This window comes from Taudactylus pleione, unplaced genomic scaffold, assembly GCF_031769625.1.
Source record: "Taudactylus pleione unplaced genomic scaffold, aTauple2 ptg000129l, whole genome shotgun sequence".
Classification (NCBI taxonomy): domain Eukaryota; kingdom Metazoa; phylum Chordata; class Amphibia; order Anura; family Myobatrachidae; genus Taudactylus; species Taudactylus pleione.
This window is the reverse complement of record NW_028284531.1, coordinates 10,178,287-10,204,101: the sequence shown is the minus strand read 5'-3', so window position 1 is coordinate 10,204,101 and position 25,815 is coordinate 10,178,287. Positions and strand designations below refer to the sequence as shown.

Genomic DNA, 25,815 nt, shown 5'->3' with positions numbered 1-25,815 from the left:
AGGGGGCATGCTGTCGATGTTGATTGACAGCACGCCCCCTTTGGTGGGCATGCCGGGGGCGTGGCTGCCAGACGGAGGCGTTCCTATGGGAACGCCTACCGTCTGAAGCCGGCCCCACTGACATCACTAGTGATGTCAGTGGGAGTGATTTTGGCTCTGATAGAGCCAAAATCACTCCAGGGCTTGCGGCAGCGAGACCCTACCGCAGGGTCTCCGTCGCAAGCCCGATGGTCGCGATGGTCATGACCATCGCGACCATCATCATGGACGCTCGCATAAGCTGTGGGTGGTCACCCACAGCTATGCGAGCGTCCAGGAGGACGCTCCATTTTCATGTAGGAGGGCCCTGATTCAGAGCGAGCGCTCTGGTCAGAGCGTCCGGCTCTGAATCAGGCCCTCTGTGTGTACAATAACATATTGTATATAGATTTTATGTTATTTTCTTGACCCACTAAGATGATATACTGTAAATGTAATTTACAGTGTCCTCTGTGTCATTCATGTCATGGCGCTCACTTAGGTTTGCAGGTTATTGGTGGACCATCTTTTAACACCACAGCCAGTTCAAGGCTGCTGCTGAAAAACATACATTCAAAGGGGGATGTAGTCTGGAACCCGACAGTCTAAATGCCGACCGCCAGCTTCCAGACTGCTTTATCCCGACTAGGGATGAATGACAGGCGTCTAAATCTAGACGCCTGTCATTTGCGTGACATCTGGAGACCGCCACCCGGCATCCCGATCGAAGCGGGTGCCGGGCGCCGCAGCAGACAGCTGCGGGGGGGGGGGGGGGGGTAGGGTTAGGTTTAGGGCTCCCGGGGGGGGACTTAGGGTTAGGCACCCCCGGGGGAAGGTTAGGGCTAGGCAACCTCCCAGGGGACTTAGGTTTAGGCAGCGGGGAAGGGGGGGTTAGGTTTAGGCACAGGGGGGAGGTTAGGGTTAGGCACCCCTAAGGGGGGTTAGGGTTAGGGGGGTTAGGTTAGGTTAGTAAATACTTACCTAGGGATGATCGGGATTTCCTCCTGTGTCATGCGGCCGGCGGTAATACATATCACACCCATTCAAAGGGGATGTAGTTTGGAAGCCGACGGTCTAAATGCCGACTGCCGGCTTCCAGACTTTCTAATCCCGGCGTGGTACTAATGACAGGCGTCGAAAACTCAACGCCTGTCCTTAACCAGACGCCGGAAGACCAACGCCCGCAAACCGAACAAAGGTAAGCCGGGCACCAGGCGCGGGCAGCCGCGGGGGAGGGTTAGGTTTAGGGCTCCCGGGGGGACTTAGGGTTAGGCACTCCCCGGGAGGGTTAGGTTTAGGCTAGGGGAAGGGGGGTTATGGTTAGGCACCCCCGGGGGGGACTTAGGGTTAGGCACCCCCCCGGGGGACTTAGGTTTAGGCAGCGGGGGAGGGGGGGTAGGTTTAAGCACTTAGAGGGGGGATTAGGGTTAGTCACTTGGGGGGTAGGTTAGGGTTAGGCACCCCTAAGGGAGGGTTGGGGTTAGGTGGTAGAATTAAGTTAGCGATACCTTAGGGACGATCAGAATTTTCACCCTTGCCGGCGGTAATACCTACTACACTCATTCAAAGCTATTAAAATCTAAATACTGTTCAGCAATTTTTATTGTACTCCAATTAAGAACAGAAAATCTGTAATGTTGGAAGATAACTTAAACTTTTAGTTGTGAAGGCCATTGTAATAGTTGTTCTGCGGAAACATTTTAAAAGTCCATAATAATGAGCACTTTGTGACTATTATTGAAAATAATCTTGAAGCTGAAGCTTGTCCATTCCGTGGTACAAATTACAGTTACACAAGTAAATCATTCTTTTAACAACATATAAGTCATATCTTATACATCATTGCAGATTATTGAATATGAAAAGAATCAAACAGTGGGACAGAACGATACTGGATTTAGCTGCGATGGAACAGCTAACATATTTCGGGTTAGGTTCAAGGAGCCTGTAGAAATTTTGCCAGATGTCTACTACACAGCATGTGCAACATTGAAGGTGAGCAAGTATACTTATAGGAGTCCTGTGTTTTTTCGTCTTATTTATTGTACTTTATCTGCTATTTTGCTTCTTTATAAAAGGGACCGGATTCTCATTATGGCACAAAAGGACTAAAGAAGGTGATTCATGAACTTCCAACATCCAGTCAAACGTGCTTTAATTTCTTCAGTTCTCCTGGTAACAACAATGGCACTTCCGTGGAAGATGGACAGATACCAGAAATAATATTCTACACATGACAGTCTTTAATATGGCATCTAAACCTAAGTGCCAGTCGCATGGTTTACCTACGTGGCCATCCAGCTGTACCAGCTCATCGCCATACCTGTGCCCGGGGGACCGGACTTATGCAGAAGCCTGCAGGCACTGCTAATTAGGACCCCATATTCCTATTGGACATTGGACCTGGTAATTATTTGGCTTGGACTATTAATACAGCATTTGAGCACTGATACTATTGGATTACAATTAAGCTCCTGAGCACCCATGGACTAGCCCTTTGAATGGTGGATTGGATGATGCTTTTTATTCTCATAGGTCTATATTGATCCTATTCATTTACATGTTTTTCTGCAATTGCTATTAAATATTTCCTATTTTGTGCAAATTGCCTAGATCTTAGCGCTGTTATCTTTGTTGTATTTAATATGGCATCTAAACCTAAACCTTTAATATTTGGTTGATATATTAAATACACATTTTATTTTTATTGGAGTTATTTTTTTTAATGTTGCTTTGTATTACAATGCTAAACTCGCAAGTCATGGGGTTTTACAGTGGCAGGTCAGCTCAGAGGCAGATCTACTGTGAAACTAATGAAGCTTCAGGACCCCTAACCCCCGAGGGTTACTGAAGCTAATTTCTTTTAAATGAGTGAATTAATATAAATGTATATGAATTAAATCTGAATTTAAAAAAATCATATAAATCACCAATGGGTATGTACTGTATGCTTATATGATATAAAATATGAATAGTTTAGATTTAACTAAACATGTCCCCCATGCTCTATTTTATTTCTGTGAAGAAGATTGCCAAGCTGAGAAAAAGACAAATACAATTTTTTGGTAAGCGAGTATATTTTTTGGCGCCCCCAGGCATATTTTTGCGCATGCCCAAACAAATTAAGGGGCCATGGTCTCATGGAAAAAGCCATAACCATGACACACACCCCTTTGTCGTCACTCTGGGAACAGTGATTTCCATTCCATATGCACCTTAATGCAATCCCCCCAGTAGTGTCCCTTATAAAGTACCCCCAGTATGCAATGTCCCCCAGTAGTGGTCCCTCTTATGCAGGCCCCAAGTAGTGCCCCTTATACATTGCCCCCAGTAGTGGTCGCCATTCTGCAGGCCCCCAGTAGTGATCCCCCCTATGCAGTGCCCCTTATACAGTGCCCCCAGTAGTTGTTCCCCCTGTGCAGTACCGTTTGTGCCCCAGGAGTGGCCCCCCTTATGCAGTCCCCCACTAGTGCCCCTTATATTGTGCCCATAGAAGTAGTCATCCCTATGCAGTGCCCCTTGTAGTGGTTCTCCCTATGCAGTGACCCTTGTGCCCCAGGAGAGGTCCCCCTTATGCAGGACTCCAGTAGTGCCCCTTACACAGTGCCCCCAGTAGTTGTCCCCCTGTTCAGTGCCCCTTGTGCCCCAGGAGTGGTCCCCATTATGCAGTCCCCCAGTAGTAGTCCCCCTTGTGCCCCAGGAGAGGTCCCCCTTATGCTGGACTCCAGTAGTGCCCCCAGTAGTGATCCCCCATATGCAGTGCCCCCAGTAGTGGTCCCCCCTGTGCAGTGCCCCTTATATAGTGCCCCCAGTATAGTCCCCCCCATGCATTGCCCCCAATAGTGGTACCCCTTATGCAGTGCCCTTTAAATAGTGGCCCAAGTTGTATTTCCCCCCCTATGCAGTACCCCCAGTATAGCCCTTTATATAGTGCCCCCAGTAGTGGTCCCCTGTAAGTGTGCTCACAGTAGTAATACCCCTGTTAGTGTGCCCCCAGTAGTAATGCCCCCTCCTAAGTGTGCCCCCAGTAGTAATGCCCCCTGTGAGTGTGACCCCAGTAGTGATGCCCCCTGTTAGTGTGCCCCCAGTAGTAATGCCCCGTTAGTGCCCCCAGTAGTAATGCCCCCGTTAGTGTGCCCCCAGTAGTAATTCCCCGTTAGTGTGCCCCCAGTAGTAATGCCCCATTAGTGTTCCCCCAGTAGTAATGTCCCCGCTAGTGTGCCCCCAGTAGTAATGCCCCGTTAATGTGCCACGCCCACACACAACCCCCCCCCCCCCACAATACTTACCTTTAGCCCGATCCTACGTCCGCTGCCGTCGGCCTCTCCTCGGAACTATGGGAGAGATGTCATGACGTCTCTCCCATAGTGCCCGCAGGGGCAGCCGGACGCCGGAGGTCAGGTGTGAGCTCCGGCGTCCGCCGCTCATCGGAACTATGGGAGAGACGTCATGACGTTTCTCCCATCGTGCCCGTTGGGGGGGAGCTGGAGCTCAGCAGTGAGCTCCGGCTGTCGCGGCCAGGGTTGGGGGGAGTGTGGCGGCAGCGAAGGGGGGTGGGGAGAGGAGGAGGAGTGTGGCGGCGGCACTAGGGTGCGGGCAGGACTGTGGCGCTGGGGACCGCCGCCCTCTGCTGGCTGGCGCTCCATGCAGCTGCGTAGTTCGCGTAACGGACGGGCCGGCTCTGACTAGAGGCTGTATGTAGGGAGCAGTGGCGTCACTAGAGTTAGTGTCACCCAGTGCAACTCCTCGCGTACACTTTCAGAGTGTGCACGTGAAAGGGGGCATGGCCTTGTGTCCGCGATGCCATATCCTCTGGTGTATGATGTTTTAGAGGCGTGAACGCATGTCATGTCCCCGTTCTCATCACACTTGGGGCTTGCCCAACGCTCTGGGAGCTGCTGGGCAGCCCCCAGCCTTCCGGCACAGTGTGGGTGATGCACTCATAAGTGCGTCATCTTTCACCGCTGCTCTGCAATATTGGTGTCGCCCGGTGCGGCGACAACCCCCGCACTACCCAAGTGATGTCACCTCCATCCAATCTAATTTGCATGAAAAAAATCAAGGTATATGGAGTTCTCCAATATTGTAAAATGCGCTACTTTGCACAGAATGAGGAGTGCGCTTTTAAAATATTTTGGAGTCAGTTACAGGTATAGCCAATATATTCGTAGCCTATCCACGGGACAAGAGTAAAAAGTTAATCAATTCCAACATGCATAATGTTTTACCTGCCTCCCAAACCTTTTATGTAATAACAATGCCAAAGAGTGCTATAAAAAGGCTTGTATAATAGGACATTTTAAACAGATGAAATTGTTATGTCAACAGCTTGGCATCAGGAGAGGACAAATAGTCTCGGTAGATCCTGTATATCATCTCTCTATGGGGGAGATTTCTTAAACTTTCTAAGGAGGACAAGTGGAGATATTGACCAGAGCAACAAATCAGATTCTTGCTATCATCTATATATAATACATTCTAATGATAGCTGGAATTGGTTGCTCAGGGCAACATCTCCATTGTACTCTTTAGTTGGTACATTTTAATCAATGGGAAAGAGTTTGTAATATCAGAGGTGTTTGGAGGTCAATGAAACCTCTTGCTACTTAGCATTGCCTGTGGTAAATTTGGCATGTCTTGCTTTGAATAGTATTGCCATTTACATTTCCTGCTTAAATACACAGAGATGTCAAATTGTATCAGATCAACATAGACAGTAGTATCACCTGAACTCAGAAAATCATTGCTGCACATTTGTCAGAGTTCGATATCAGAGGGAGGACGCCCAGAAAGCCACTGCCACATAAAATGGATGATGTACAATTTGTATGACTGTAGATGGCACTGGACAAAAACACAGAAGAACATTTTATTTGTACAAGAATTAATTTCATTGACTTAAAAAAAATAAAAATGAATTGAACGCACATTTGAGAAAATTTATTTTAGAATGCTTGTCTGCTCTCCGAGATCACAAGGCAATCAGAATTGCGAGGGGCATTGTGCATCAGGTTACGTGTGTCGAAGTTCTAAGCCTCTTTCTTGGGCGAATAATGGTGTATGTGAGGAGAGGTGTATGTGTGACAAATAAAAACAAACCTGAGTAATACTGCAAAGCTAAAGAGGAAAGAATGCAGGGCCTGATTCAGAGGTGAAGCAGGAGCCTCCGCAGCTGCATCTAATGGTGGACTTCTGTCTGCAACTTCATGCAAATGCTTATACAAAGACCTTCCCTGGTGTACAGGGGCATCTTTAGAGAGGAGGAGGCCCGTGTGTATCCCTCGTCACGCGCCCCCTCCTCTCTCTCCGGTGTCCGGCAGCCGACTGACGCGGCTGGCCGGACACCGCAGAATCAATAGACTCTGGGCACTAGAGTGTGCCCAGGGTCTATTGTGCATGCGCAAAACGCTAGGAAAATAGCCGCGGTGGCCATTTTCCGTCGTTTGAATAGTGCCGGGAGACCCGATGCGGGACTTCGGTAAGGTAAGTATGACAAAGTATGGGTGCAGGGTTTGCGGTGCGGGCCCCCCCCCTCGACCCAGGGGCCCGTGTGCACCGCACACCTTGCACCCATTATTGATACACCCCTGCTGGTGTACATCCATGTGTATCAATGTACTAAATGTAACTTGCAGGGACAGCAGAAGCGTTATCCGCTGTCCCTGCAACTTACATTCCGGAGGTATCGGAGAAGTCTTTCACATTTTTAAAAGACTCCTCCTGGGAAACTCTCCAGAAACGTTCAGTTTCCGGAGGCTGCGGAAGAGGAATACTAAGATCTCTTTCCCCCGAAGATACCTCCATAGGCATAAAGCTGATAACAAACCAACGTGACCAACCACAGAAAAGCTTCGCTTTTCGGAGTTTGATACATAGGGGTCAGCACATAGACCTCATTGACAATAATGAGGGCTACAGTCTGCAGTGCTAGTAAGCCTGAAATCTCCTGTATTAGGCTGTTACATAGCCGGGAGACATTAAATTATTAAAAAACTCTTGTTTCTGAATAATTTGATAAAAAAAAACCTTGATAAATAGGCCCCTTAGTTATTTTTATTTCACATTGAAGTAGTTTTTGTTTAATAGTGGGAATAAGTGTATTTTGATGCCATGATGTAATAAAACACTCTTTATAGATACTGTACCAGGTTGGTAACACCCCTCACTGCCAGCAATAACCCGTTTTCTTGCACGTGAAAAGCGCAGCAACTCAGATAATAGCTCAGTGTGAAAGGGCCAAGTTGAAATAACCCGGGTTGAGCGACCCGGCATTTCAAACCGGGTAACGTGCAGGGTTGAACACGTATTCAAGCAGGCTTGCGGTGCAGTGTGAATGGATAACCCGGGTCAATGTGAGTATCTCATCTCCAAGCGCCGGCTCAGCATTTGATGGCAGTGATGTCATCGACCCGGCAATTAGCCTAGTCGGGCCGCCAGCCTTAAAGGGGTCTCAGCCGAGTCGCACCCGTACAAAATCCAGGGTGCGACCCGGCATTATGATGTGAAAGGGGTATAAGCTGCATGCCGATTCTATACAGTTGTTTGTATGTACAAACAGAAGCAAGTGGGTTGTGTAGTTACGCTTATAAAAATATGGGGAAAATGCAAAGTAATATAATGTAGATAATAGAGGAGTGTAGGGTGATTTTTTAACTCCCACTGATTGCTGGTGCAAGTTACTAATAATGGCAGGATGAATATATTTTTCCACTAGTGTCTGTCTATATTATGTTACTGACGGATGACAGCTAAAAATGTGACAAATTTTTTTGCTGTCATTAAATTTACCGGAACTTTGAAACCATTGTTTTGTTGAACCATGAATTGTTGAATGGCATGTGGGGGGCATGAAAAGAGGCCTGAGTGACATGTGGGGTAATGTCAGAGTACACGTGGGATCTCATGGCTTGTGTGAGTATTTTGCAGCAAATAGTGGTATGAGTGCATGTTGGGCATTTTGGAGCACATGGAAAGTCCGTGTGGCATGTAGTGTAATTTTGGAGCAAATGAGGGGATTCCTGGATGAGTGATGTGGTGGTGCCATGGTAGTTTTGGCGCTGTTTTTTCACTCTTGAAAAGTAAATGAATGGGGATGATCCAGAGTTGCACACTGCTGTGACTGCGTTAGCATCAGATGCCGTAGTCACATCTGTGACTTTATGCTAATGAAAGCAAAAGCCCTTCCCCTGGTGTACAAGTGCACATCTGAATGTGACACAACAATCCCACTAGGTGCGTTTTTAGACGCTACCATCAGACGCACCATTGAAACTTGCACCTGCCACATGCTAGCTGCAGAATCTCCATTGGAGTATGGCCTCCAATGTAAGTGATGAGCGCCTGAGTTCGCAACATGCCTATGATACTCTTATAACACGCCCATACAGAGGCGTCACTAGATTTGGTGTCACCCGGTGCTGTAATGCACGGTGACACCCCCCCCCCACACCAAAAACAAATCGGGACCATGGTGCGCAGCTCCGCGAACTCTTCCCCCTTACCAGTCCAGCAGTCACACTGTGCTCCTCACGGAATGCCAGGCACACCCGGCAGGCGTGTCGATGCCACGGCCGATATTCTGGGTAGCAATGCTTAAAGTGGTCCTAGAGATGTGGTGGAACGACCCCCCCCAGCGATTTATCAATAAAAGGACAGCGCGCGCCTAAGGCGTGTAGCGCAAAAAAGGGGCGTGATCTTGAAAGAAAGGGACAAGGTCATACAATACTATCCCCAATTCAAATTACGCCACACAGTAGCACATTACACCGCACATAGTGCTAGAGATTCACATTACACCATAAAGTAGTGTCCATTATTTATGTTCTGACACACGGTAGTGCCCATTTCACACAATGACCACATTATTGACACTTATACACAATGCCCACAGTAGTAGTGCCCCTTATTCAATGCCCCCAGTAATAGTGCCCATTATGCAGTTTCCCCTTTATTAATATCCCTTTATGCAATGCCCCCTGTAGTTGTGCCCAATATGCAATGCTTCCTGTATTAGAACCCATTATGCAATGCCTCCTATATTAAAGCCCATTGTTCAATGCTTCCTGTATTAGAGCCCCTGATGCTGTGCCCCCAGTAGCTCCCCTTATGCAGTGCCCCCTATAGTGCCCTTATACAGTACCCCCAGTAGCACCCCTTATACAGTGCCCCCTATAGTGCCCTTATACAGTACCCCCAGTAGCACCCCTTATACAGTGCCCCCTTTAGTGCCCTTATACAGTACCCCAGTAGTGCCCTTATACAGCACCCCTTATACAGTGCCCCCTATAAAGCCCTTATACAGTACCCCAGTAGCACCCCTTATACAGTGCCCCTATAGTGGCCTTATACAGTACCCCCAGTAGCACCCCTTATACAGTGCCCCTATAGTGCCCTTATACAGTAGCCCAGTAGTGCCCTTTTACAGTACCCCCAGTAGCACCTCTTATACAGTGCCCCTATAGTGCCCTTATACAGTACCCCAGTAGCACCCCTTATACAGTGCCCCCGTAGCACCCCTTATACAGTGCCCCCTATAGTGCCCTTATACGGTGCCCCCTATAGTGCCCTTATACAGTACCCCAGTAGTGCCCTTATACAGTACCCCCAGGAGCTCCCCTTATGCAGTGCCCCCAGACAGTAGTGCCCCATATGCTGTGCCCTCTATAATGCCCTTATACTGTACCCCAGTAGCACCCCTTATACAGTGCCCCTATAGTGGCCTTATACAGTACCCCCAGTAGCACCCCTTATACAGTGCCCCTATAGTGCCCTTATACAGTAGCCCAGTAGTGCCCTTTTACAGTACCCCCAGTAGCACCTCTTATACAGTGCCCCTATAGTGCCCTTATACAGTACCCCAGTAGCACCCCTTATACAGTGCCCCCTATAGTGCCCTTATACGGTGCCCCCTATAGTGCCCTTATACAGTACCCCAGTAGTGCCCTTATACAGTACCCCCAGGAGCTCCCCTTATGCAGTGCCCCCAGACAGTAATGCCCCTTATGCTGTGCCCCCTCCCCTGTGCAATACTACTTACCTACCTTCAGGATGTCCAGGCTGGCTTCCACCAGGAGGGTTCTGGGCGCGCACCTCCTTCTTCCTCATGCCGCGCGCATGATGACGTCACCGCGGCCGGCGTCCAGAGCAACACACAGGCACATAGAGATGCTCTGTGCCTGTGTGTGGCTCTGGACGCCGGCTGCGGTGAGAGAACCAAGTGACCCCCGGCGGCGGCGTGCAGGACCTCGGTGGTGCAGAGGAAGGGGGTGTGCTAGCAGTAGGTGCGGCCCGCGGGTCTGTATGCTGCTCTTTTTGGTGTCACCCCCTTGAAGGGTGACACCCGATGCGGGCCGCACCCCCCGCACCCCCCTTCTGACGCCACTGCGCCCATAAGACAATGAGACTCTGTGCGTCTAAATAGCCACCACTCAGGAATGCCCAATACATTTTAGAGGCCGTATATCTCAATAGCTATTGCGACACTGTGTGTAAAACATACTTGCCAACTCACCCTGATTGTCAGGGAGACTCCCTGAAATAGTAGCAATCTCCCTGACTCATCTAGCAATCTCCCTGATTCCACCTTACCCCCATTATGAAGCTGTTATATAGTAAACAGAGATTTATACAGTACATTCAATGATCCCTATGGCTACATGCATTTTCTGAAAAGTATCAGTGTGTTTTCATCAACAAGTAAATCTCACTAAGGGGCCCATTTATCATTGTATATTCGTGGTTTATTCCCAGAAAACACCCATTTTCGAGGGTTACCGCAAATATTAAGTTTCCCCCAGATGTATAACAGAGGGGCCGCATAGATATCTCCGATACCTGCTGTGATCCCTTCATTTCCGCTGGCAGCCGCATCCACCATAGGTTTCTATGGGGGATACGATCCTGCCAAGCTTGCTTACCTCCGGAATGTGATGCATTCCAGAGATGGCCCCCGCAGCTAACGCCATCTGAAAATTACGTTAGCTACTGTAGCCTATGGACTACACTTTGCATATTTAGCCGTGAGAGGGTTCCACCGAAACCTTCCCCGGCAATGGCGGGCGCGCATGTGCAGTCAGCGGAGCCCCTGTCCCTGCATGTACCAGTTGATACATTCCACCGGTATGATCGCGTCTTGTAATGCGATCATGAGTTGTAATGTCATGCCCAGATTGCATTGCAAATGTGATCATTATTAAATAGGCCCTTAAATGCCTTGGGGCTCATTTACATTTAGATGTAATTACATTTTATGACACTCCTCTCAGATGTAGCAGTACAAGTCCACTTTAACGCATGCTCATAGGTGTTGCTTTGGGATGCGGTTAAATTTCCGCCTCCTGGAATGTCGTCCGTTGGAATCCTGATGGTGGAAGGCCGACCCGGGTCTAAAGATAGACATTGAAATGCTGATGCCTACCTTTAGCCCCACGCTGAAATCCCAACGCCCGGCACCCCGAACGAGGTAAGCCTGGAAGAGCTAGCTTGTAGCCACGGTGGTGGGAGGGTTAGGTACAGACACCCCCACGGGGACTTAGAGTTAGGCACCCCAGGGGAGGGATTGGCTAGGGGAAGGGGGGGTTAGGCACCCCTCCAGGAGGGTTAGGTTTAGGGTGTGGGAAGGGGGGGGTTAGGTTTAGGCACCCCCGGGGGTACTTAGGGTTAGGGACCACTGGGGAGGAGGTTAGGCACCCCTAAGGGAGGGTTAGAGAGGGAGATGGGAGGGTTAGAGTACTTACCGGAAGCTGTCGGGATATCTTCCTTTTGGGCTTCCGACGTTGGTATGAGAACCGGCGGCTATTCAGCCGTCGGTATTTCATACAGATTCCGTTGCTTTCACAGTGTCCCTGAAATGTTTTTTTTAACAATAGGCTACTATGGGTTCTATTCATGTACAACATGAAGTGGTTACTAAAAGATATCACTATATATCGCATCTCATTGATGCGATATATAGTGAAGTTTAGTAGCCATTCATGTAGACTTACCTGTCCAGCGTCTTCGGCCCTCCACGATCCCTGTAGGCAGTGAGAAGACATATCGGGAGCCCAATATGCCTGCTCCTCACTGTGCATGCGCCAGCATCCGAGAGCAGCATATCAGGTCAGACCTGCTGCAATGGACGGTGGCTAAAAGGCGGCGGGCCAGAGCTGTGTGCCGGACAGAGAGCAGGGAAGTATGCTACTTCCCTGCTTTGTTCGGCTTGCAGTACAGGTAACGCTGTCCTCATATGGTGAATCTGTACCGCAAGAGAGGATCCCTTCATGCATCGCACGCACCATACAAAAGTAGGCATGGTTGTAGGCATGGGGCGGGGGGGGGGGGGGGGGGGGGGGCAGCTGGATAAATAATAAACTTCTCCACAGTAAACTTGCTCCATGAATGGCATGAAGCAGAGAAGAGCCCTGATTTCAGCTAAACAGGGCTATTTTCTGCTTCATGAAAATATCCCTATGGCGTACACACTATGGGATGCATGCGCTATGCAAGTTTTTAGCTAGCTAGATGCATGTGCAGTTGAAACATGGACCATTTGGGTGAATGTCGGCATGGCACTGCGGCTCTTCTGTCAGTTGGCCATGCACTATATTGGGTTGCCTATCACTGAGCCAAAGTGAATGTCTTTGTAGTTTCTAGGATGTACAGACATACTACACACATTTCAGCAATATTAGCAAAACTCTGTCTCTAGTTCATTTATTTCCGTATATTATAGGTTCTGGGTGGGGGAACCCTCAGTACTGTCCTCTTATATCATTGGACTGAAGTCTGAATAAGCAGCAGTGGCCCGTGGACGAGTAGTCGGGAAATAAACTTCCTGGGAATGGTGTAAATAGCTTGGAGCAAATGGAGGCAATACGAGTAATGTGATGTACCAATGATTCGCGTATTACTCACGTCTGCTGCTGAGAGACCTGTATAGAAATTGAATACTGACGTGCAGCAATAGCGACGTAATTCGGGCCTAGCACAGAGCCGAGCCGGGGACTTTCCCTAGCTGCCCAGCCGGCTGTGATACGGTGCTCTCTGGTGACTTCGATGCTGGGGCCCGGTGCTGGACTTATGCGCGCCCGTGCCTGCTGCCACACGTTTCCGAGCTGCTTGAGCTCCCTGTCCCGGGCTGCAACTGGCACCGTGACAGGCCCAGCAATAATGCCGCCACGGAAGAACAGCAAGGAGGTGATTGCTGCTGCAGAGTTACCGCACTGACTACTGAAGTAGATATAGATAACATAATACTATTATACAGACTAGTGTGATATTCATACGAGCGCAGACTGTACATGGGGTTGTGCGGTAACAATATGATTACTATACTTGTCTTAATAGCATACTGTATACTGTACTTCACCAAAGGATTTTTGGAGGAACTTATGCTGGAAGTGTGTTTTACTTATTCGTTGGTGTTTTTAACAAGTTTAAGGGGCCTATTTATCAAGTCTTTTTTTCATAACTTTAGTCCCTGTAGCCTATGGGCTACACCGCGCACCATTAGCACGCAAAGGGATCTGCCGGGACCCTCCCCGGCTATGGTGGATGTGCATGTGCAGTCCATGGGACTGCGCATACGCAGCACCCCCTGCACTGGCCGGCAGCTCTCCGGAGACATCGCAGGGGCGGGATCCTTTTGGATGATGGATGATGCATCTGGCCAATAGGATCGCTTTTTGCAATGCGATCATGGACGTTAACTGGCATGATAAATTGATAAATGGGCCTCTATGTTTCAATAGCCTAATGGGAAATATCCTGCAAAAGGCTAAGGGGTCTATGTATTAATAATTGCGGTACTACCGCAATTATTAACGGTCCAACTCGCTGAGGATATATTAATAAAACTATCCCAGCTATGTACTATGGGGAAGTCGCAGGGTTTCGGTTGCGGTAATCGATGTCTCTGCGAGTTATATCCCCAGCATTTAGGAGAAGTCTTTCACAGGGGGCTGCGTGGGAGAAATTTAAAGATCTCTCTCCTTCCCCTGGAGACCCCAGAGACATACAGTAGTTTACATCATCTGAAGATGGTGTAAACTACTGGTGCTAAACTCCGAAAAGGTTTGCTTTTTTTGGAGTTTAGTACATAGGGGTCAGTAAATAATGGGGACTGCAATCTGCAGTGCTAATTAGCACTTTGCCAGAGATTCAAGTGAAATACATAATACAAATAATTATGCAGAAACTGCAGTTTCTGCATAATTTTATGTAAAGACCAGCTTGATACATCAGAAATCATGACCTTTGGGGGAACAGAAGCTGAATACTAGTGCTGCAGAACGCAGTCCCTCTTATTATCAATGGGGACTACGGTCTGACCCCTATGTAGCAAACTCCAAAAAACATGGCTTTTTCTGAGTTTGGCCCTGTTGGTTTATGCCATCCTTAGATGGCATAAAGTGGCTTTATGCCTATGGGGGCATTCTCGCAGGAGAGGGAGCTTATGATTCCCGCAGACACCAGCAAGCTTCGGTAAGTGACTGTGCGCATGAGCAGTGTCTTTCCCTACTCAGGAGGAGTCTTTGGAAAATGTGAAAGCCTCCTCTGATATATGCCCAGGATGTAACTTGCAGGGACCGCGGTTCTCACAACCACTGTCCTTGCGAGTTCATTTTAATTACACAGCCGGGATAGTTGAGTTTAACATAAAAAAAAGTATGCCATGGTTTCCGCAATTATTAGTACATAGGCCCCCAATTATTTCTATGCCCTGCTTAGCGGATACAATATTGCAGGACATCTATAGGTAAATCTATCTAATTAACAGAAATATTAGCTATTTGGTATGTTTTCAATCAAAGAGGCATTTTAATGAGCCCTAAAACCCTAAAATAGCATTTTTGAGGGGTGGTGAGGGATTGTTGCTAATTTCAGCACATAAAAGGGAATTAGTTGGAATGTGGTAAACAGTACATCCACTACCTATAGAAATAGAAACACCACAGATTAAACACACTAATATAATTCAACAGAAAATGTTTATCCTTGCAGGTAAAAGGACAGAAGGAAAAGCCGGCACAGACTTCCCATCCTACAGGTCCTGTTGCAAGAGACAAAACTGGATCTGTTACTATAGCTATTCATGCCAAACCAGGTTCCAAGCAAAATGCTATAACAGGTAAATATTTGTAACATCATCTCAGTAAGGTCCACAATATCATCATCTCAGTAAGGTCCACAATATCATCATTTATTTATTAACAGTTTCTTATATAGCGCAGCATATTCCGTTGCGCTTTACAATTGTAAACATTAATAGAACAAAACTGGGTAATAACAGACAGATATATAGGTAGGAAGGCTCTGCTCGCAAGCTTACAATCTATAGACATCATCTCAGTAAGGTCCACAATATACTGTACATGGATGCATATTGTGCATGCAGGGCCGTCTAATGTGTGAAATGGAGATTTTGTTCCACATGGAGAAGAGCTGTATGTGTAACATGTCATGTATGTGATACCATAACCCTACAATAAAATTACTGACTGTGTGCACATCCGCCATAGCCGGGGAGGGTTAGGGCGGATCCCTCCGCCAGCTAATAGTGCGCAGTGTAACCCATAGGCGTTCAGATGGCATTCGCTGTGGAGGCAATATCTGGAATGCATCACATTCCGGATATTGGTAAATTTGGCAGCATCGCATTCCCCATAGAAACCTATGGAGGAGGCGGCTGCCTGCGGCAATGGAGGGATCACAGTAGGTATCGGAGATACCTGCTGCAGTCCCTCCTTAATACATATGGGGGATACTTAGTATTTGAGGTAAACCCCCGAAAATGGGTGTTTTCTGGGATTTTACCTCCAATACACTTTGATAAGTGGGCTCCATAGTAACAATAAATAAAATGATGCGGAAACTGCAGATTTTCATAAAGTGTTATGAAAAAAGACTTGATAAATAGGCCCCTTAAACTTGTTAAAAACTTATTGGACGGAAAACACCAATGAATAAGTAAAACGTACTTCCAGCATAGGTTCCTCCAAAACTTTTGGTGAAGTATACAGTATATTAAATGTAGTAATCCTATTGCTGCCGCACAACCCTATGTACAGTCTGAGCTCGTATGTATTATGTTATCTATATTTACTTTCAGTCACTACTTTGTTTTACGTGACTCTGTTTTGTCAAGTTACCAATCAGTAATGGCAAATAATGATTTACTGAATTACTCCCCTTTTGTTATTTGTGAACACTTAAGCTGCGTACACACATAACGATGTTAGTAACCAATGATTTTAGTGAACGATTTTCGTCCAGATTTTCTCTTGAAAAAGTGAACGAAAATCGTTTATAAAAATCGTTGGTTACTAAATTAATGAACGATTTTCATGCACAATTTTTTAATCATGCATACAGTGAATGGGCATCATTCATCGTTCATTCTGTACAACATGAACGATTTTCTGAACGAAAATCGTTTGTTGGACAGTCAGAATGGACGATAAACTACAAACGTGAACGCGCATGAACGATTATCGTTCATCGCTCACCTTAAAAAGATGAATGATTTTATAAACGATTTAACGATAGCGCCGTCGTTCTAGTTAAATCGTTCAAAAACTCATTATGTGTGTACGCACCTTTATGTATTATATCATGGGTTTCCAACCACGGTCCTCAAGGCACACTAACAGTCCAGTTTTTAAGGGTAGCCATACTTGAGCACAGGTGACTTAATTAGTACTTCAGTTATTTTGATCTAACCATCTGTGTTTAAGCATGGATATCACTAAAACCAGGACTGTTGGTGTGCCTTAAGGACCGAAGTTGGGAATCAGTGTATTATATGTTTATGGTGACCCTCTTTAACTTTCCTTTTTGTGGGTTTCAGTTTTAATGCATGATGAACCAAGTTACGTATTGTAGTGTTCCTCTCCTGGAACCCTGCCCACAGAGATACAGAATGCAGATCATAGCATTGGGACAGCCATTAGCAGCCACTATCTTGGTAATGACAAGGCTTTCATCACAACACTCACCTTCAAGAAGAAGGTGAGTGTTGTCATGAAACAGTCCTGATGATGAACCAATAATCATTACACTGTTATCTTATTGAAAGTATTTTTGTGTGTGAGGGAAAAACAGCACCTGCTCTTAATTCCACCACATTTTCCTGGTCTGAAATAATCCCATACTATGGGCCATATTCAATTAGGCTGTGAAAACCGGTTATCGGTGATACTTTATCGCCATTGGCATCTTTTTTGCTGTTTTCACTTTTCCCCGTATTCAATTTCAAAGACTTTTCGCAGGTGCGAAAAGTCTTTGCCAAAAGCCAGGGATAAGTTTTCCCCATAGAATAGGTGGCGAAAAAAAGTGCAGAATTGGGGTTTTGGGGTACAAACTAAAAAAAAGTACCCTGCATCCCTTGGACTGTCCCCGAAAGGTATTCTGTGTAAAAAAAAATGTAAAAAAGTTACACAGGACACGGCAAAAATTTACTTTCGTTTTGGGGGCGAAAAAAAAAAATTGGGGGACAAGCTTTTGAACTAGCGAAATAGACTGTGGGGGAGTTCCCAAGTATGCCCCAGGTCTTTTTTTGAATGTGGTTGGTTGTGGCAGGTGGATTTTTAATAATTTTTAAAAGTTCACTTTAGGGATTTAAAAATATGCTTGCACCCATTTCCATGTACCCCAAATTTGATGGGACTAATTATTTTCCCCAAAATTTTTTTGTTTTCACCACCTTATCAAAGCTGCATAAAACAACTGTAGAGACCGTTTAAATACCCCAAATACCTTTAGCAGGGTTTTTCAAGGGTACCCATAGTGATCCCCCATGTTAGTGCATCTTTTGGGGGGTGACAGGCTGAGTTCCCCAAAAGTGACAGGACTTTTTGCTACTTACCTTTTTGCCGGGTCCCGTTTTCGCCTATTTAAAATTGAATAAGGGGATACGCGGGCACGTGTCCAATACTTTTTCACTTCCAAAACCTCCAATTAGGACGAAATGTCCGGCAACGGACTTTTAGCCTGAAATTTAATATGGCCCTATGCGTTGTTCACAAGTAAAATTGGCCATTTAGTCTGTATTTTTACTAGTGCATTGATATTAATATATTTATATGACAGATGTGACATCCGAGTCTGTTGGAGTTGCGATTGCTGCACCACCATCCGAAGGTGAGGCGAACGCTGAGCTGTGCCGATACCTTTCCAAGGTCCTGGAAGTAAAGAAGAGTGAAGTCGTCCTTGACAAGGCAAGTGACTTAGGGGTCTATTTACTAAGCAGTGTTAGGAGACAGAGTAAAAAGTGATGAGAAAGTGATAAGGTGTCAGCCAATCAGCTCCCAACTGTCATTTTTCAAACACAGCCTGTGAGATGACAGTTGGGAGCTGATTGGCTAGCACCTTATCACTTTCTTATCACTTTTCACTTTGTCTTCTAATACTGCTTAGTAAATAGACCCCTTAAATAGTAATATGTAGCAGTTTAAGCAACAAACAAAAGGGGATGGTCTCTCCCTTCATTATAACTTGTACACCAACTAGCAAATGTGGAGGCGTTCCTCCTACAGGACCATCCTCTTTACATGATCAGTACATTGGTAATGAGGAAGACTGGATATATTAATTTTACAGCACAAAATGGATCTGGGCTTCAGATAATTGTGTGGGGAGTCCAGGAAAGGATCCAACTATTTGCTAAATAATATGGGCTGGTCAACTCAATTTAAAGTAGTTGTTCACCTTCAGATAACTTGTACATGTGACTGTCCTCTTACATCTTCTATGTAAATACACTGTTTCTTTCTGTTGCCATTGTACACAACACAGCTGTTCTGTGCTCTCTGCATTGCAGCTTTAGGTTATGTTGGACAATAAAAATAAACAACTCTGTCTTGTTTGCATACATCTCCGATGGTTACTGTTCTGCACATTTGTAATGCGAGATCACATGCAATGTCCCCTAAGCCAGCGCTGTGTGGGTGTGGCCAGTGCTGTGTGGGTGTGGTCACCCCCTACACTCTCAGCCCCACTGTCTCCCTAAATACATAAAAATAGAAAAATTGCAGAATTTTGTGAAAAAGAAATGGAAATACTATTTTAATTAGGGGTGAGCGGGTTCGGTTTTACTCGGATTTACTCGGATCTTTAAACTGCATTTTATTGGCTATCGCGTATCATGTGTTTTGGATAGCCAATATAATAAATCCGAATTTGCGGTAAAGTGGCGATAAGAACCGAGTAAATCCGAGTAAAACCGAGCCTGCACATCCCTAATTTTAATAAGTCTTCTTGCCAACTATTTGATGCAGCTGGTCATCACCATGCTCCCATGCTAATGGGCCTATTATTATGTGGAGGCCTGGAGTTGTAGCTCCATCCACCCCATAGTTAATTTGGCCCTGCTGATAGGAGGAGAACAACCGACCCACATCCAGCAGTGCTGTTCCATGAGCTCCTAATCCAGAAGTACATTCAGGGCCGGTGCAAGGTTTCCAGGCGCCCTAGGCAAAATTTCACCAACTGCCCCTGCTCCCTTCAATTCATAATGAGCCATGAGCTCCTAATCCAGAAGTGATCAAGCTACAAGTCTGGGGTGCTATGTACATTATGATGTACTGTATGGCATCACCTTTATGCTCGATGTACTGTATGACATTCAATGGAATGCTGTCTGTATATTATGGCAGTCACAGGGATGCTGTCAGTGCTGTATGTTGATTATGGGATACAGTCTTTGCTGTATGGTGGTAACTAGGATGCTGTTTGTGCTTTGTTGTCACTATGATGCTCAATTTAATGTGTGGCAGTCCCTGGCATGATCACTACTTTATGGTGGTAACCAAGCTGGTCTCTATACTTGTGGTGATTGAGAGAGTCTCTGTACTACATGATGATCACTGGGATCAGGGGCATAGCAAGACCTATGGGGCCCCATAGCAAAAATTTTCAAAGGGCCCACCCCCTGTGCAAATTATCTAGTACTTTTATCCATTTTGATAGTGCAAATATTAGATCATTTACAATCTGCCTAATTAGCTGACATGCAGGATTAAATAAATGCTGATTAAGCATTATAAATGAAAAAATATATTCTTTAAAAAAAACCACACAGCTGCCAGCAGCGGCTGTCTGTTTGTTATACAGCCAGCCAATGAGAGTCAGACAGACTCTCATCGGCTGCTGCGTCCATGGAGGGAGCCGGCTGTAGCTCACTCATGAGCTCCGCATTCCGGCTCCCCCTCGCAGCAAGTGATAGGAGAGATGTCATAACGTCTCTCCCATCCCATGGTGCAGAGTGGGAGTGGGCCTGGAGGAGTGGACAGCGGCGGTCATCGGCAGGAGCAGGGATTAGGTAAGTTGCATTTTTTTTTTCTAGCACAGCACACTGGGGGAGTGTGGCTACTAGGGGGCACTGTATAAGGGGTGGATGCTACTGGGGGCACTGTATTGTGGGGGCCGCTACTGGGGGCATGTTATGGGGGGGTGTAGCTGCTACTGGGGGCACGTTATGGGGGGGTGGCCGCTACTGGGGGCACTGTATAGGGGGGACTACTACTGGGGGCACTGTATAAGGGGACTACTGAGGGCAATGCATAGAGGGGACTATTACTGGGGGCACTGCATAGAGGGGTCTACTACTGGGGGGGCACTTCCTGAAATTATGGGGGGAGGGGGGCGCCAGTCCATTACCTTGCCAGGGGCGCTCAGTTCCCTAGATACACCCCTGATCTTAACTCATGCAATGTCACATCAGATGAATAATTTGTTTTATCCATTGTTTCTAAATTAAAAACTGCAGGTAAAATGGAGACAGGTGTCTAAAGGGTGACGGGCCAACATTTATTATAAAGTCCTTACCTGAAGATGTTATTCAGATTCTTTTTCTGAACATGTTGCTGTTCAGGACCTTATTTGAAGATCTAATCCAAAGTTCATATCAGTAGTCATTAACCAAAGTCGCCTAAATAAAGCAGGAACTACTCAGAGTATCAATGTAGGATAAAATATCACCACAAATGGCTGCCAGTAGCTGGACATCCTTTATATAGGGCTGTGACCTGCATTGTGACATCACAATGCATGCGGGCAGCAGCTAGAGATGGCTGTAGCTTGGATCAGCTCTGGGCCCAGGTGCCCTGCAGCAGCACTCTGGTGAGAATAGAAAAGCCAGGGCTCAGGAGATGGCAGGGAGGTGGTCGGGCCCCAGAGGCGGCGCCTACAGTTTAAATTTGAGGCCACTCTCAGAAATTTTTCCAGGACCACTTTAAGTTCCCAATCCGCCCCTCTAACAACACAAGCAGGTTTCATATTGCCAGCACAACAAACAATTTTCAATGGTCGTTTCAAAACCACTGACAGATAATCATAACACTGTAGTATAATACAAGATTATGGGGCCTATTCATCATAACTAAAAAAAAATCGATGGAGGTAATTAGGTTTAGAACTCGCATGGAGTTCTACCTAATTACCGGAGGAATTAATCATTCCTCGTCCCCATAAGTATCTCTTCCGAAAAGCTGTCATTTTTGCGATGACAGCTTTTCAGGAAATAGATAGTTATCCCTCTCTACATTAACTTACCGCAGCTGTAATCAGTGCTGCGCATGCGCCATTAAATTCACAAAATCGGTGCGTGCGCAGCACTGCCTACAGCTATGGTAATTCTGTGTGTGTCCCTCCCCTCCGCTCACCTCCCTGTCCCCCACCTACCTGGCCACTGCATCCCGCGGACCCCGACCTCCCGTCTGAAGAGTAGAAAAATGTGGTTTTTTTTAAACTTTATTGTGTTCTGCTGTGAGAACAACAGTCAGAGCAGCAGCTGGAGGAGGGACGAGGGAGGGAGCCGGAGGAGGACCTGCCCAGCTGAAAGCAGGTAGGTGGAATCGGTTATATGCCATCTGAGAGTGGCGTATAGTAACACCATCACATTCCGAAAATACATCATTTTCGGAATTTGATGAATGGCCTAATTTCTAAATCCCCATATTAATGTATGGGGAGTGTGGAAATTAACGCAGGCAGAATTAGCCAGGAGATATCAGTGATATCTCTTGTGTTAACTGTGTGTTAATGAATACTAAAATAACGGTAATTAAGTAAAATGTACTTAAAACCGTTATTTTAGTGTTGATGAATAGGCCCCTGAATCGTGATAGGCAGTAGTCCCTGTAAGATGTGCACTGTGGGGATCACTGTTATTATTGGAGCCAGCTGCTGTAACTATTAAAGTACAGTGGTTTGGTGGACCTCTTTGTTATGGGTGTGGCAGTGAGCATTTTCTGTAAAGCATAACACCATCTTTATCTTGACAATAAGGGGACACATGATACCAGCCAGCTAGTTAGAAGGGATGTAGCTTATATCTCGGCTGTCAGGGTGCGAACGGCCAGAATGCCAGCGCCGGAATTCCGACACCAGTCCGAAACCTGGCTCCAGCATCCCGACAGTAAGTATTGGGGTTAGCAGGGCCATCTCTTCCATTGGGATTGTTGCGCCAATCCCCTCCCCCCACCCCGCAGCCAGTTGGTTAATTTGTGATATTTTTATAAGTTGGCCACCGGTGCACTGTATCTTATCTAACCTCCCTCACCCCATGCCCCTCTGGTGACGAGTACTCACCTCAGTCCCAGTTTCACTTCATCTGCCGGCTTTTCAGACCAGTCAGACAGAGTCTCTCTGCATGTGTGGGAGGTCTGATGGACATGCAGGAGGGTTTAATTTTATTGACAATTTCAATTTTTTCCCCGTGAATGGGTGGGTAGGGACCCCAGTGCATTGCTTTGCCCAGGGCCCACTCTGCTAAGACAACCCTGGGGGTTAGGGTTAGACACTAAGGGGAGGGTTAGGCTGCATGGGGCAGAGGTTTAGGCAGCAGGGAGGGAGGGTTAGGTTTAATGGTAGGGTTAGGATTCTTACTGACAGGTGTCGGTATCCTAACCCTGTTGGGATACCGGTATAGGGATTCTGACTGCCGGCATCTCGTACCCAACTCTTTAGAAGACATCCAATATAAAACTAATGCCTATATTACCATACAGAGATAAATAATACATACTTTTGAATAGTTTATGTAAGGGTTGACTGGTCTTATTTTAAAATCACCATTAACCAGAATATAAAGTATTCAGCCAGTAATAGTAGGTTGATCTCAATTAGAGAGACCATAAATAGCAGCGGCTTAGTAAATTTAAAACAACAATAATATTAAATGTAAAACCGTTGAGTTTTGTATTTCATATTATTGCTGTTAAATTTCAGGGTTAGAACTGCTGTTGCCTAGTAAATCCAGCCCTCCACTATTCAACAACATCGTTGGGTATATCCTGCCTGACTGTCACCATTAGGTAGTGCTATTACCTATTCATTATATTTTAGTTTGGCCATTACAGTATCGTGGATCTTTTATGTGTCACTGTGTCAGGTGCAAGCTTGTTCCTGTGAGGTTTCTTTTTTTTCCACCTGAACTAATGCTAGGAATGTTGACGTAGTTTTTATTTTTAGTATGTTTAATATCCTAAACTTGCTGTATTTTTTTCTTTTGGCTTCTTAAACCTTGTAAATGTACATGAAGATTGATTAAAATCATGAAAATGAGATGCTGACTGTTGTTGTCCCAACAGGGTGGAAAAAGTCGAGAGAAAATTGTGAAGGTTTTGGCTGTCATCACTCCAGAAGTTGTTTTAGAGAAGCTGCAAAGTGAAGCATCCAGAAATTAAATCCGGGTGTGATACTGTTGCTTTGCGTCAGCTGTGACAACTGGAGAGCTTTTTGTAATAGCCAAGTTTCCCAATGCTGATTAAAAAATGAAAAATGTTTCAGAATTAATGTGTCAATTTATGCAAAGAGAAGCTTTTGTCACAGTGATTTCCTGAGACATTGCAGACTTAATTTGGATCTCAGGATTAATCCGGACATTTGAACAGCTACTGTAGGTGTTGGAGAAACAATTTGGTAGAGTTTTGTGTCTATAATACTAGCAAAGCAATTTTAGTAAAGGACAAATAAAGGCACGAATAGACTATATAATCTTAAGAACATGAGACCCACACAAAAAAATAGTTCATTCTTATTTTATAGGCTGGTGCATCGCTTGATGCATACAACGGGACACAAACAGTACGACTAGACATTGGGCGGGGAAGTTTGTATAACATTTTGGTATTTCTATTACAACTTCCAGAATTTGTTGAGTGCACTGTGATCAAACATTATATGTGGTTTTAGCAATGTGATTTTAATTTGTATATTGATATAGTCTGTGTGGTCATTGGTCACTTAGAGGTCTATTTACTAAGGGGTGTTAGGATACAGAGTGAAAAGTGACAAGTCTGTGATAAGGTGCCAGCCAATCAGCTCCCAATTGTCATCTCACAGGCGGTGTTTGAAAAATGACAGTTGGGAGCTGATTGGCTGGCACCATATGACTTTATTATCACTTTTCAATCTGTCTCCTAACACTGCTTAGTAAATAGACCCCTTATTAATTGTTTGATTGAGCTTATTTTTTTTTTTATTGCTTACTATGATGGGAAAAGCTGTAAAATGCTGAAATATCCATTCTTGATGCTATAGTAAACTTCGCTTCCATGTATTATTGATCTCCTGCCACGAAAGGGTGTAACTTAAGTCTCGTACACACCGGACGATATTTTTGAACGATGCGCGCTCCTTCGGGTCGTTAACAATGTCCCCAGTCGTCTGTACATGCCGCTCAATCTGGGGGTATCATTAGCGATGCAATACTGCCGAATGCAGCATGCCCCCCCGTCCTTCGTGTTTTGGGCTGGAGAGATAGATACAGGCTGCTCACAGATACCAAAGTGTCAGGAATCAGGATTACACATAAGTAGCTGGATGTCAGGTTTTGTAGAACACATAGGTTTTCCCTCTGATTACAAGGTTTACAGATCTGTGGGATTGCCAAGTCAGTCAAAGGCTTGCAGATACATTGGATAGACCGGTCTGAAACAAGGCTTGCAGATACACTAGATAGCCATGTACGTTTGAAGATGTGGAAAGAATCCGCACTGATCCTTATAAATTATTCCTAAACCTTTTTTTTCCACCCTTTCTTTTCTGTATTCTATTTGTGGTGTAATTATTCACCTATTCCTAGTCATATTTGTCTTTCCATTTCTAATGGAAAGAAATAAAGAAAATGGTGCTACCCTGCTCACGCAATATACACTGATTAGAGAAAATAGAGAGTCTGTGAGACTCGTGAGTGCACTCGGGTGATTATGGGAAAAGAGAGGGGAGGCTGGGCTCTCGTAATGTTGATATTATCATAGCATAATAATAAAAAATACTTTTTGATTTTTAATGTATAAAAGTCATTGTAACAAGGTTATTAAAATTTAAAGATAAAGTCTGTAAAGTAGGAAAAATTGTTAATAAAAATGTTCCTGAAAAAGCTGCTGGGTCATTTATTATTAATATAGAAGTTTAACTCTATATTGAATAAGACAAAGGGTAAGTGCCTCTGCTCACTTATTCTTAGCTAGGATTTTGCTATTTCCTAGAGCAGAGTTGATATATTGTGTCATACATCAGTAGCAGCACTTATTAATGTGTTGATACATTGTAATTGTTCTTTATATGGTGAATGCTTTAACTGTATCAAAATTCATTTCACAGGAGTGATTCGTTATTCTGCCTGTGGATATGTTGTACAGTTAGTATCTAATATGACTGGCTTCACCATTAATTTGTATACTGTTCATTAATGATGTATTCACTAAATCTTGTTCTATTTTGCTAGGAATTCATTTAATGTGATTTTATTCTTAATTTGTGGATCCCTAATAAACCGTCAACTGTGCATATATTTATGGTATTTAATTGAAG

General features: G+C 45.4%; 2 protein-coding genes across 5 annotated transcripts in view; both read left to right on the top strand.

Annotated features, from left to right (window-relative positions):
* Positions 1–4,344, top strand: part of BTBD1 (BTB domain containing 1) — a 39,252-nt gene extending 34,908 nt beyond the window's left edge. For all 4 annotated transcript variants that reach the window (XM_088472841.1, XM_088472840.1, XM_088472839.1 and 1 more), the window contains 2 exons: positions 1,867–2,013; positions 2,097–4,344. In XM_088472841.1, the coding sequence (XP_088328967.1) occupies positions 1,867–2,013; positions 2,097–2,255 (306 nt within the window). In that variant the 3' untranslated portion in view covers positions 2,256–4,344. The remainder of the gene's footprint in view (positions 1–1,866; positions 2,014–2,096) is intronic.
* A 7,777-nt stretch (positions 4,345–12,121) lies between these two features.
* Positions 12,122–24,297, top strand: CUNH15orf40 (chromosome unknown C15orf40 homolog). Its single transcript, XM_088472992.1, has 5 exons — positions 12,122–12,302; positions 12,731–13,194; positions 15,001–15,127; positions 18,088–18,215; positions 23,589–24,297. Exons 2-5 carry the CDS (start codon positions 13,054–13,056, stop codon positions 23,682–23,684), a joined length of 492 nt encoding a protein of 163 aa, XP_088329118.1. The 5' UTR covers positions 12,122–12,302; positions 12,731–13,053; the 3' UTR covers positions 23,685–24,297.
* Positions 24,298–25,815: the final 1,518 nt, after the last annotated feature.

Excerpts from the sequence above, each read along its gene's own strand:
- CUNH15orf40 (XM_088472992.1), top strand. The coding sequence starts at position 13,054 with ATGCTGGGGCCCGGTGCTGGACTTATGCGCGCCCGTGCCTGCTGCCAC. Across the intron at positions 13,195-15,000 it reads CACGGAAGAACAGCAAGGAG|GTAAAAGGACAGAAGGAAAA; the intron begins GTGATTGCTGCT and ends TTATCCTTGCAG. Across the intron at positions 18,216-23,588 it reads GTGAAGTCGTCCTTGACAAG|GGTGGAAAAAGTCGAGAGAA; the intron begins GCAAGTGACTTA and ends TTGTCCCAACAG.